This window comes from Pygoscelis adeliae, unplaced genomic scaffold, assembly GCF_000699105.1.
Source record: "Pygoscelis adeliae isolate BGI_AS28 unplaced genomic scaffold, ASM69910v1 Scaffold318, whole genome shotgun sequence".
In the NCBI taxonomy this organism is placed as follows: Eukaryota; Metazoa; Chordata; class Aves; order Sphenisciformes; family Spheniscidae; genus Pygoscelis; species Pygoscelis adeliae.
In genome coordinates, this window is record NW_008825430.1 from 561,074 (window position 1) to 574,845 (window position 13,772).

Genomic DNA, 13,772 nt, shown 5'->3' on the forward strand with positions numbered 1-13,772 from the left:
GGCGCGGGGGGGGCCTCCGCTTTTAATTCTGGCGCGCCGCACTGAGCCGTAGGGTCTGGGAAGTCATTTTGTAAATGTATACACGTACGTGTGGTTTATTTTCTTGGAGGGGATCGAGGGTGGCGCTTTAGAGGGTTGCATTTACTGTAGCGTTAGTTGGGTTTTTAAGGGCCGGTTGTACTTAATTTATATTTTGTGGGGTGGCTGGTTTGTTTGTTTGGTTTTTTTTTTTGTTTGTTTTGCTATAATCACGCCTTCAGGCTTTGAAGAGCTGCACTATTTTTGCTGAACTGTAGTTCCTCCGAGGTTGTCGTTTGCATTTTGGGCGGGCAGCTTCTAGCCTTGCAGGAAGGTGCACAGGTTGCGTCGGAGGAGGGCTCTGGGTCGGTTGGTTTGACTTCTTCCCAGTATAGGTTAGTTTTTCTCCGGTGTCTCTGATGCCAGAACAAGGCCCCAGAATGAACGGTTTCTCTCTGGGCGAGCTCTGCTGGCTGTTCTGCTGCCCGCCTTGCCCCAGCCGCATCGCTGCCAAGCTGGCCTTCCTGCCCCCGGAGCCCACCTACACCGTGCTGCAGCCTGAGCAGCAGCAGGAGGCTGGGGCGGCAGCCGGGGCAGGGACCCCGACGGGATCAGGCACCTGCAGCCTCCACTTGAGCGAGCGGGCGGACTGGCAGTATTCGCAGCGGGAACTGGATGCCGTGGAAGTGTTCTTCTCCCGCACGGCTCGAGATAACAGGCTGGGCTGCATGTTCGTACGTTGTGCCCCCACTGGCCGGTACACCCTGCTCTTCTCGCATGGTAATGCTGTGGACCTGGGCCAGATGTGCAGCTTCTACATTGGCCTTGGCTCCCGCATCAACTGCAACGTCTTCTCTTACGACTACTCTGGCTACGGGGTGAGCACTGGCAAGCCCTCTGAGAAAAACCTGTACGCAGACATTGATGCAGCCTGGCAGGCCCTCAGGACAAGGTAAATGGGTATTGGGGACAAGGTATTTCTGTATCTCCGTTTAATCCTAATAAGTCCGGTGTCTGCACTGTTAACCTGCTGAGAGGTGGAGGGGAAGGGTTTGTAGATGGCTTTTTTCAATGGCCTCACCACGTGTTCCATCAACAGCTACAACGCGATTTGCTGGATGGCTTCATTTGTTAAAAGGATGCACAAGCCTTCATCCTTGGTTTTTTTCTAGATTTAGGGGTTCAGTCAGCTGTACCATTACAAATCCCCATCTTGAGCAGGACATACTGCATTGGTTGCAGTTTGAGCTTGCAGGATGGAAAAAAAAACCCAAAAAACTTTGGTTCGAGACTTGCCTACCACTGTCTACGCTTAGAGGTAACCCAGCTGAGCCAAAACCTTGACTGAATTTGGCGGTAGTCTAGGCTAGTGCTTACCAAGAAACTGCTGGTGTTCTGTGATGCGTCTGGGGTTTCATGCAAGCTTGTGCGACATAGATGTCTTTCTCTTTTGGCAACCAAACAAACTGTTATCGAATTGGGTAGGGTAGCGGGGTGGAAGGAGAAAGCGTTGACAGGTGGAAGTAGAGCTGGGGATTCTGCCAGGAGGAGATGCCGAAGCAGGTGGCATCCAAAGGGATGGAGTGGCAGTGAGAAGACTCTGGCAAGGCAGTGTGGTCAGTAGGAACAGGGAGTCCTTGGCTTCTAGGAAATCCTGAGCAGAGCTGCCTCCTCTGGATCCTTGCTACAACTGATTGCCATCCCCGGGCCTCTGTTGCTTCTTCTGTCCATAGAAACAATGAGCTCCTTTTGCTGTTGTGTAAGTGGTTCTTAAAGTAGGACCTCGCAGAACGTATCCTGAAAGGGAGAACTTTAAAAAGCTTAAATTGTTGCAGTAGGGCAAGAGAAAAGAACGATGAACGTTTTCTGTTCTTGGCTCTGGGGTTGTGTAGATGAACTTGGCCTACATGAAATGAGTATTTAATGTCTTAGGGATACGTGCCAGCTTCAAAAATAGTGACAGGAGTTGTTACTAATTTAGATAATTGGCTTTTCAAGGATCCGGGGATTGGTCAGTTGTGGAGTCCAAACAGCTTTTGACATTGGTCTGCCCAAGTCCAGGTTAAAAGCGTGGGGGAGAAAGGTGTAGGGGGACGTTACCCTTTTGTAGCATGAGTTCTGTCTGTTTGGTGAGTAAACCAGATTCTGGGTTCATTTTCCAGGACTCTTAAAAAAAAAAAAAATTTCCTGAATATAAATAATATGGTTTTATGTAAAGAGATAATTTTGATATGCAGTATAAATTATTAAATGCCACCGTTATGCATATGGATGATGTAAATAAGGTTTAAAGGAGGAAAAGTGTTATGTGTAAGCCAAGCCTAGTTAATGTTTGTCCTTCAGTTGCTGTGTTTTCTCTCTGTTTCACTTAATGTTTAGTTGATCATATTTTTTCGTGAAAGCCTTCTAGAGCTCTGAAACAAAGTGCTTTCATATCTGCCTGGAAGTGCTCCTCTCTCGACAGGCATTTAGTACGTGTTTAAGATCTACGTAGATCCAGAAACAAGGGGTTCCTTCACTTAAGTCTTTTGAGAAGCCTGACCCAGTAGGTGATGCCAACACGTGCCCAGCTTGCTCTGAGAGGATTGCGCTCCTTCTATTAAAGTGTGACCGGAGGAAGTTTATGGTTTTATATTGGAGTCCCTTTTGTAGTTTATACGTGATCTAGGTTCTGCTTTCCTCCTTAAATTAAGGGGTTGAAATTTGCCAACTCTTAACTTTGCCGTGTTTGTAAATCCCACATCTTAGTGCTACCTTGAGAGTACTGTTAGAGTAGTTGTGTTTTCATCGGTTAGATTTTTTGGAGCCGAAGGAAATATTACAGTATTTTAGGTGCCCAGTAAAGAAATTGGTTACTGTAAAATGTAAGCTTAAAAGAAAAAGTTAATCGATTCTGTGTGTTAACAGATAAGTGTCTTCGTAACAGATATGAGCCAAAGCGATAGTCTTTCTGCTGAGGAATTCTCTTAAGCGGTAGTGTGAACTTTGAGACTGATAATTTCTTAGCCCTTTTTAATAAGTCCAAGTGGCTCACAATTAAGTGAAATATTCTACTGTAACATACAAGTCTGCTTCTTGAGGTAAAATGTCATACTATACCATTTCTGCTGCAGCAGTTCATTGGTAGCTTCCAAGAGTTTGTGTATGCTTTCATTCTTAATGCAAATTCCTAACATTTGGCCTGTAGTCATACGGTAGTGAACTGTGATGCAAAGTTAAAAGTCAAGTCTTAAAATAGGAGAGGTTCACTAAGCCATCGAAAGCATTCAGTGAGTGTGCTAAGTTCTGTGGGAAGCTGTTGCTCTTCTGAATCCACCAGACGTTCCACCTGGCAGCAGAAAGGAATCATTAAAATGTTGGAAGTCTGAGATTCTTTTTTTTTTTATTTAAATTGTGCCTGTGAAGTACCACTGATACTTAGCAAATATTAATTTATCAGCGTATTTTGAAAGTTGCCCTGAGTAAGGTGGGAATTAACCCTACACTTGAACAAAACAGATTGCTGCCAAATTTTAGAAATGATGGTGAGCTGACTGCGGTTGCAAACATGGCTGCAAATTTTTACTGTATTTTTTCAAGGTACTGAAATGAGAATCTTGCTACCACATACACATTTAGATATTAAACCTTATATAACAAATGATTATAAAACTGTCTTGTAAACAGTGGCTGAAAAATAAAATCAAGGTTGGTTTTTTTGTTGTTCAGTTTCAATTATCAGCCTGTCTTTGGAGAAACAGTGTCAACTATTCTCCATTCTTTTAGTCTTTGTAAAGAGTAACTTATTTTCCTTAATTCTAATTAAATTAGTATCTCTCCTCACGAATAAAGTATACTCTTAAATGATAATTTTACTAATTACTAAGTTTGAATGCTAACTGCCTTTCAGCCTAATTCTATGTTGACATAGAATTTTATTCCCTTAAAATGAGTTTTTATAGATGTTCCTTCGGAGGTCTAACTGTAGCATTGGTTGCTCTAGTTCCAATATCAAGTATTACTGAGTAATTAATTTGGGCTTGTATATATATATTTATTTCCACTTGATTAACAAATTTCCATCTGGTATCTAAATGTTTCTCAGAAAGAATCTTCTGTTTTCATTGCTTCAGATGACATTTTTTGTGAGTGTTTTGTTTTAGGCAGGTTGGTCTGTTTCTGTTCTGTTTGTTCCAAAACCAGAACCAGATTGAAGAGGAGCTATATCGCGCGCTGTCTTCCCTCGTGGTCCATATGGTTTTAAGTTGCTGCTTTTTATTGAGATGTGATTAACTCTTGCCCTAATATCTGATTGACTTAGTACAACATCTGCACAGAGTGACTTGATTGTCATCCTCCTCCCCCCTTTCCTGAATTCCACGGGGAAAGGTTGAACTTTCTAAAGCTTTTACATTAAGACGATGTTGGGTACTTAAAAACAGGATACACCCTTAGCGTTTGGGTACAGTGCTTAAGCGCAAAACCAAAGCGTGACTGCTTTGTTGACTGCATGCTATTCGTATTAAAATCAGTTTGTATGTTCTCTGAAAATCTGGAGAAGATTTGTGAAATGTTGTAAAATCCCGGTCAAATGAAAGAAGGCACTGCTTCCCCACTCTCTCTGCCTCTGTAGTAGAGTATCAAAGAGGAGAACCTCCGAGTCCATCTTTTGGATATTGAAAGGAGGTGAAGGAGATGTAGTTGTTAAACAGCTTAGAAGAGCTGTTCTTGTTGCATTTAACAAAATACAGCTTGATGTTTTTTTCCTGGTGCACAATATAAACCAGTATCTTCTGTTTCTATTTCAGCTTTTGCTAAATGATACATGTTATTGTAACGTGTAAATCCTTCATTCTCAAAACACGTACATTCGGGTTTGTCTTTCAGTCCGTAGGAGAGCGTTGGTTCACTTCCATTTTTCATTAAGCTGCTTAGTCAATATGGCAGGATGAAAGGAATTGAATTGTGAAATGGTATAGTAAAATGCAAGGGCTTTTGATCAACGGATAGCAGATAGTTTAGGCTGTTTAAATAGTTTTTAACATTAAATTTGAGGAAAAAGTGTAAAAAAACCCCAAACCTTTTATTATATGGGAATTTTATTATTTGTGGTGCTGATTATCAGTCTCCTCTTATTGCTGTTTCCTTTGCAGGAGTTGGTGGAAGTGTGTTACAGTTTTCATTTGAGTAGAATTAGGAAACGCACCTAATTGGATTAGACTAGAGTGATAACTAATCTTCTGAGGTTATGTCAGTTCGCCTCCATTCTGGTTTGCTGAAGCGGTTACAGCTTTCTCGGTGAATAATAGCTTCAGGTTTTTTTACCTTGTTTTATCAAAATAGTTAATTTCTACTTTAATTTTCTTTGCGACAGAATCTTCTTTCACTAGCACTGTGTTTCTGTGCATGATCTAACCTGTCTTCTTTAGATTGAATACCTAGAGGTTTTGATAAAAAGTTACCAACTAAATTCCTGGGATGGCCAAAGGCCGTGCTTGGCAGAGTCACTGTAAATAGTCCTGGAGTAATAGTGTTCGCCTTGCATCACCTGGTAGATTTTTCTGTCATGGACTTTGATAGGGTATTTTCCACTTGCAGTTTTTTTAATAATGTTGATACGGTGTCTGCAAAGGATTATTTAAGGAGGCCATTGTCTAAAACTCAGCTTATTCTACCTGCCATGGTCAGTACTTCAGGAAAAACTGCATACAACTTTGCTCAAAAATAGAAACATACAGAATAGTCTCCTGTTGTTGTCTATGCAGTGAGCAGAGATTAATGCAGATGATGAGCGTCCCAGGGACAAATACCAACAACTGTTTAAAACAGGTGCTCTGATGTTTAAAGTTATTCAAAATGTTTACTGAGCTTTGGTGTTGTATTACCTAGTTTAGTCACTGAAGTAAAAGTAGTTTTGTTTAGTATTTCCCTATTTCTGTCAGGACTGCAAGATCAAAGCTTGTTTTAAAAAAAAAAAAAAGGGAGGTTTTTCACTGTCAAGAATGTTTTGCCACTAGTGTTATTTGGGAAGAAAAATAAGCTGCCAAAGAGCCTTTGGCTAACAGTACTTGTTATCCTGGGTGTAGATAGTTCTGAAATTCAGGGTCCTGAACCGGAGATGTCGGTTTACCCTGCCGTTCAAAGATTGTAGGCTCTGGTTCTCAACATCATCAGAGCATTGAACACAAAGGTTTCTAGAGGACCATGTTGCTAAATCCTACATGCTGAAGTAACTAAAGGTTTTTGTCTGCTTTTAGCGCTGCTAAATCTCGTGAAGTGTACGACAAAGAGAAAGGCAAGCTTTTTCCCTTTCTCACATTGGAGAGAGAAGCGTGTCACCTTTTGAGACCGAGCTGGTGGTTGTTACAGGGTGGCTGTTTGACCTGTGCATGTTGCTGGTAGCACTTAGATTTGTTCAATTTGTTCCTAACAGTGGAGTTTGAGCTGGACCGCGTAAACCTCTGGTTTTGCTCTGAAGCCAGGGTCAATCTCCAGTCCATCGCAACTTCAAAAACGAAAAAATCCCTCCAAAATTCAACCTTTATCCTTTGTTACTCTGCTATTTTGGAGTGTTTCTAAGTGCTGGGCTAAGTTTACACTAGCTCATTACTTGTGAACTTAAGTAAAAAGAACAAATTAAAAAAAAAAAAACCCAATTAACAATGCTGTCCAGGACTGTAGATACTTGTGGGTATAGGTGGAGAACGTTCCAAGCTACAAAAGTGAATTATCTGCCAGCAACTGGTTTTGTGGGGAAAACTGACACTTCTTGAGCAAATGGATATTTATATTTCCATATTGAATGAAGAAAACAGGTTCTTTTTGGTTTTCTGGGTTTTTTTGTCCTGTGATGCTTCCTCACATGGAGATAGACTAGTACAAAGGCAGTGCCAAGCAATTAGCTGTTTGGAGCCTAATTTCTGTAGCATATGTCTGAATTTCATATTTCGTTTTAACATGACATTTGCCTGGTGGAAAGGGCAGTGTGATTATAGTAACTTTTACTTTTAAACCTTGCCCCCAAAAAACACTTTTAAGCAAAACATCGAGAAACTAGTTCCTTAGTTGCAGTCTCTGTTGGCTTTGAAGGTAACAGTCTCAAAATTATGTAGCAGTAATAAATTAAATGAACAAATAACATAGCCTTTTTTTTCCCTGAAGTTGGTAATAAATTTAATTAATAACTAACACTCCCTTCTGCCCTCCCTCACAAATATAAATCAATTACAAGGCTGCATTGGAAGCAGTTGAAATGAGTCATAAAATAAGCTGCGAATATGTTGTACCTAACGTGCTTGTGCACATACAGGCTTGCTTTTGCCAACTAGCCCCTAAAAAGGGCAGAAATCTTTCTCCGTTGATTAGGAGATAGTTTCAGTTGCCGCTGCACTTGAGAGAAATTGAAGGCACTTGTCCATGTGCAAGATGAGGGGTTCCTTGTGTTCTCTTGAACCTAGGAAAGGCACATCTTCAATTTTTGAACGCTGGTGACTCTTAAGTGTCTCTCATGTTAATTTGAGTTTATATTGATCTGAAATAGAAATAATTAAGGATTGTCTTTGTCTAACTCTAAAAACTTGGGTTTGTATGGTGTAAAATACAATAGGTGGGCAAACCTCTCCTATCTATAAGAGTCGGTGGATAGTGGATAATTGAGATCGCTAGAGACTATACTTGTGAGTTGAATAAGCAGTTTCAGTGACCCATTCGCTACTAGTTCATCTTGACTCTCCTGCTTTCCAGTTTTTCGATGAATGACTTACACTGGTCTTGCATGCTCAGCCTGAGATCTGATGATGAAGTTCATTCCGGCTCTCAAACTGAGTGTTTTGTTGGTGCCGGTTTTTTAATGTGTCAGGTTTTGTGAGCAATGGAAGTGTGTGATTGTAAACCCAGGCAACTCTGTATGAACACAGGGGAATAAAGGTGCTTTTAATAGAAGGCTAAGAATGTAGAATGGGATGAATAGTGCATAGTGTCAGCTTACAGACTGAGGAACGTCTTTGCATTCTGTATTCCAAAGGCTAATTTGAGAAAAATGGGTTATTGTGGCATGTTTGCACACGAAGCTATGCAACCCTCAAACAATCTCAGAAAGTGCAAATGTAGGCCAGTTGTATAATGGCAGTGTTATACTGCCATTATCTATATCCATATCTTTATTCTATGGTTTTTTAACCACTATGTTAGCTTTACAGAACAGAGCTTCTCCTGTTGGCGTTAAACATTGTGGTTGGATTTGCTGGACCATGAGACCAAATAATACAAAGGCGCAAAACTGTGCTAAACAGTAGGACCTGGCTCAGTGCCCACCCACCTTCCCACCCTTGGTTTCATGTCTCCTGATGAGCACATGCACGTCTTTGGGGAAAATCCCTACAATCGCGAAATAAATGTGTAACGTCTCAACTTTCAAAAAGGGGAATTCCATGTGGGTTCACAAATGAAGAATGATGTTGATGTGGAAGACGAGGCTTTAAGTTAGTACACTTGCCTCAAAGTCCAGAGGGAAAAAAATTAAATTAGAGGTCATCTCAACGTATTGCCTCTGGGTTCTTTTGTATTGCAAATTTGTTAGAAAAACTTCATGTATGCTGTCCTGACAGTAATATTATTTATTGGTACAGTCTCTTGAAATTCTTTCTAGGTATATCTTTCAAGATGAAAATGTTTTTTTTTTAACTGTTAATTTGAAATTGATTGTTGGTTTGGACAGTTTTGGGTATGCTTTTAGGAAGATCTGTGTTACTGTGCCTGATTAAAAAAACCCTGCTTACATATGGAAATGTTACTTTAAGAACTTTGACTCTTGTGAGCCTTGTTTATCAGCCAAGGCATGCTGCTGAAACAAGCTGCATACATCAGTGTCTGGCAAATAACCCTTCTCAAGGCAAGCAGTGTCAGCTAGTAGCTCAAAGCCGGGGGGGGGGGGGGTTTGTTTGTTTGTTGGTTTTGTTTTGTTTTGTTTTTTACAGGACGCTGCCAAATTTCTTAAGATCCCACTGTGTTAGACCAGTTAAATTTAATTTTGTGACGTGTCCTGGCCATGTCTTTTTGTGTGCAGCAAATGAACTCCTCTGGAGTAATCGATAACGGGATCCAACAAGTCTGAAAATTCTGAGACCAACTTCAACATGTTTCTCAGGAAAGCACCCTTTAAATAGTATGGCTTGAAATGTTTCTCTTTTTAATAAGGTTGTTACAGGATCTTTCTGGGCATTCCTTCTCTCTGCTGACTTTTAGTTAGCTTTGCTTTGGATGTTCTCATAGAACTTGAAAAATGGTGTTCAATATCAGCAAAGAAGCAAAACCAGTTACACATTTTTTCCAGTGTACAGATAAACTGAGATAAGGTTTAGATTATTTTGTCATTATTGCATGAATCTTAATGGCTATTTACAATAAATTAAACAAGACACTTTGTCTTAACTATTAGACTATACAATAAATTGCAAGTCTTAATAATATGCAAAATAAAAGAGCAGCCAACAGTAGTACGGGGCTAGACTTCTGCTAAGCATTTTGCAACCAAAATGGTGTATGGAACCATCTACACCTTAAAGGAAATTTTGAGTAGTTAACTTGCTGCCTTAAGCATTGGACTGGTTTGTTTGTACAGATCTTAATCTTTGTCCCATCTCTGTATAGTCTTCCCCGACATCTGATGACTTCATTGAAGTAGGATGTTGGCCGTATGGCAGCCTGGGGAAAGTGGCATCTTTCAAGAAAAAAGCAGCATGTTCATCAGGGCAAATTTACAAGTCGTCTTCTGCATGCTGTTTATGTTCTCTATAGCTTCATTTCTCACAGAAGCACGTGTATGTTTTGGTGTGTTGTGTTGTGTTTTCTTAATTGAAGTAGCTAATTTGGTATAATATTTATTTTGGAGGTGTTGCCTGAACAATTCTTACCTTGAGGCAGCTGGTCAAGAGCCAGTCAGTCTCCTCCTTCCTCTAAGACTGGAATGTACCTCACCTTGCATATTAAGTTGTACTAGACATCTTCTTCATAATATTTTTTATTGTTCCCTATTGTAAAAAGCTTGTCTATTTTTCTGGTAAAGCATGGTTTTCAATGTGTCTTAATAATACTACAGAAAAAGTTAGTGCTTCAGTCTGAGCATCTTAGCAAGTTTGGGTACTTTTACAGTTGGTTAAGTTGTAGGAAGAGGTGGGGTAGCGTTTCAGCTACAGTTTTGCTATTTTTATGCATACTGGTTTATGAACATGTAACCTTTGCCTCAGACTGGTTAATAATTACACTGTGACTTAGCACAGATTGCAGACATCTCGTTTTGGATTCAAGAAGCACCCTTTCAGGAGTCAGTACAGTGGTTTAAGATATTAAGTGGTTTAACCTTAAGCCTGACCAGTATGCCAAAAAGGTGTTGACTTTTGCCGAATCTCTGCCAGCTTCCAAACTTATGTTTCTCTGATACAGAAACCCTCTCCCCTGAGCTCTTGCTAATTATTCATGTAATGTGATGTTCAGTTCTAAAGCCCCCTGGGCATAAAACCAGTACAATTAGGTTTTTTATCCTGTTTTTGAAATTTGTACTAAAAGCCAATCTGATAATGCAGAAACTACTATCTGTGAAGGAATACAGGCACAAATATAATTTGTCTTTTAAAAATAGAAATAATTGTAATTTTTATTTGCATGAACAAAGATGATAGAATGTACTTCAATATAACTTGGATCTGAATTCTTGATGTGAAAGATAAGAATGTCATAAATCCTCAATGTTAGGCCAGTTTTGTAGAGGGTGAGAGGGTTGTAAAGTCTCCTTGGTTTATCGAGTTCTTTTCTATCCTGAGACTAAGCAAGCTGGCACCAAATGTATCCAAACTGGATGCCCTTCTGTCAAAGCTCATCTAAGATCTGTAGACCATTCTGTGTAGAGCATTGAACAGACGCTATTGATATAAATAAGATCTGGCACCTTCCAGTTATTTTGGGAAATTACCCTTTCCATCCAAAAATCCACTTTAATGATGTTTGTAATGAGGACGTTAAACCTAAGGATCTTGGATGTTTCTTACCTGGATGTAGTTCTAAACTTGTTGCATTTCAGCAGCAGGAGAAACTGAACCAAAGATTATTAGTCTCTTTGGTTGGACATTCACAGCAATTTTCTATTCTTTTTTTTATTATGGAGTGTTAATTTGGAATAAAGGAAGCAATGTTAGCTTAAACTTAGCTAATTTTATTACTGGGATTTTGAGGGGGAGAGGAGGAACTCAAGTTAGCAAGCATTGTTCGTCATTTGTTACTCTCTTTTTCTTCCTTCCACTATTCCCAGTGCTTCTGGGCAATAGTCTAATATGAACTATGTTCTTTCCTGCTCTTCACTGTAGAACTGATCAGGCTGCTGCTTAAAATATTTTTTAAAATTCTCATTAAATATTTCTATTTTGCCTCTGTCTTGGAAGCTTTGTGGTACTAGGGGAAAGGGAAACACTATTCACTTGTAAAATGTAACTGTGTGGAGAGCTAAATATGAAAAGTGTGTGTTGGGGGAGAACACAGCAGTAGCTTATAACTGAAAGTGCATGTGCCATGAAACGGTGAACTGCAGAAAACCTACATAGCCAAAACGTTACTATCCCCATTGGTGCCTGGCCGTAATGTAGACATTAAAACACCTACTTTTCCAAGCACTGCACTGTTATCTGTTATTTCAAAAATAGAAACTCCAACAGCACAAGACTTCTTTATGCTATGCTGGTTTATTGGTAGGCAGTTACGTGCCGGTGTGGCACATACTGGAATTGCTAACATTTTTTTTTCTGCATAACCAGTTGTTCTCTGGTGATACTGCAATCGAGTAGGGAGCCTGCTTGCTTTACAAGGACGGCATCACAGATAGAGGCAACTAGAACACTGAGTAACATCAGGAAGCTGCTTCTCTTTTCCCTTTCATTTTTAGTTTTTTTTTCATTCTCTAAGATGCATCTGCAGGTCAGTTTCTGCCTTTAGCATCAGCTGGAATAATGCACTTAACTGATTGTGTTAACAGTTGTCCTTGATCCACTGCTAGGTACTTCTGCTGCTTGTGGAGTAGCTAGCTGTTAATTGGTAAGCATCCTTTTTTGAGGGGAAAAAGTTGACTAGCAAGACATCTTTCACCAAAAGACCACAAAAGCAATTGGCCCCATTAACTAGGTATGTTGGCAGAAAACAAAGTATGCAAGCATGCTCTTTGACCATCATTAAAACCTCTTGATTTGCACAATGTGGGCAAAAATGTCTTTTACACCGTAGAAGCTTGGATGATGCCAGACGAGATAGCTGGATAAGCTGAGCCAGTATATATGACCTGGTTTCAGGACTGAATTTTCTGACGTGAGTTTAGGAAAGTTACGAGAAAGTTAGTACTCTTCTAAATGCACAGAAGTACTGTTCCCATTTCTTAGATTAACATTTGTTACTTTAAAATAGGTAAAATTTACTGATACTTAATGTTTTTGCATATAATTCAACACAGGTATCTGTTTCTATAATAAATTATTTTTTTGTGCTATCTTTTCAAGTTCCTGGAGAGCACAAGGCAGGTTTCGTGAGCACTTCAACTGAACAGGAGAAGTGCACAGGAGAAACTTTGACGCTGTGCTAAATTTTGTTGTTCACAATTCTAAGTAGTACTTACTGGGAGAAGGGATTTCGCCCCTGGGTTTGTGATGATAAAGGCTTTGGCTAGGAAATTTAATTTTTAAGCTCTGAACTAGTTATCTGTGGTCTGCTGTTTTAGAACATCTGGTACTGTTAATCCTGGTGATTGCTGTATATTTTCTTAATCATCTTAGCTTTCTATTGACTGTTACTGAGGCCTGAACATACTTTGTGCTAAAAGTTCATTAAAGGAACATGTGCAAGGTGAAAATTAAGTGCAAAACAGTGCAGGTTTAAATATTGGCTTGATAACGTATAGATTCTGTGGAGCAACAGATCTTTAATCCTGGTAGAGTCAAGTCAGCCCATCTTTGAGTGACAGGAATGGGAGAACTTGAGGATGCTTAGGAAGAAAGGAATTTGAGTCTGATTTAGAAGATATAAAAATGGTGAGAAACGAAGAACACTATCTTCTTGTTTCAGAAAGATACTGGAAAAATCTTTTCTAGTAATAGATTGCTCTCATGAAATGACTGTCTTTTCCATTTGGCAGTTATCACTCTTGGTATTTGTTAGAATATTTAATGAGTCTAGCTGAAAATGGATAATTGAGAGAAGGCAGGAGAGACTCATCAGGAGAGCAGTGTTTATCTGTGAGGCTGTGAATTTGCCACTTCTTTGAAAGCAGATGCTTAAGCACATACAGTTTCACACTGTAATAAAGCTCAGTGTTTGGAGCAATTACAAAACTGGTATGTGTTTTCTCCACTTATCTGGGGGTGGGGGAAAAATAGAGGTTACAGTGTCACTTATCCAAGTAGGATTTCTTCCTATTTATGATTCACAAGACATGTCAGTGCAGAGGAAGGGCCGATTGTTTTGATTTTTTTAAATCAAAAGAAAATACTGCCTTTCATCTTTAAATCTGTGGACGTGGTTAGAACAACTCAAAGGAACATGAAATATTTCCAGAGAATGAAAAGAGGACTATCCAAGCAGGATGTGTGGTCTCCTGGATAACACAGGCCATGACACTTCTTCGCTTGGCTTCTGCATAGAGCCCTTTAGCGTTTATGAGATACTGCCTGTCTTTGAGAGAAGCCTAGCCTTATTTAATAACTTTGTTTGCTCTTCTACAGTGCTTGAGCATATTAATGTAAATA

At 39.7% G+C, this 13,772-nt stretch overlaps 1 protein-coding gene across 1 annotated transcript in view; it reads left to right on the plus strand.

Moving 5' to 3' along the window:
- The first annotated feature begins 79 nt into the window (after window positions 1–79).
- ABHD17C (abhydrolase domain containing 17C) overlaps window positions 80–13,772 on the plus strand; it is a 30,465-nt gene continuing 16,772 nt past the window's right edge. Inside the window, exon 1 of the mRNA XM_009330895.1 lies at window positions 80–970. Coding sequence (XP_009329170.1) covers window positions 438–970 — 533 coding nt within the window. The 5' untranslated portion in view covers window positions 80–437. The remainder of the gene's footprint in view (window positions 971–13,772) is intronic.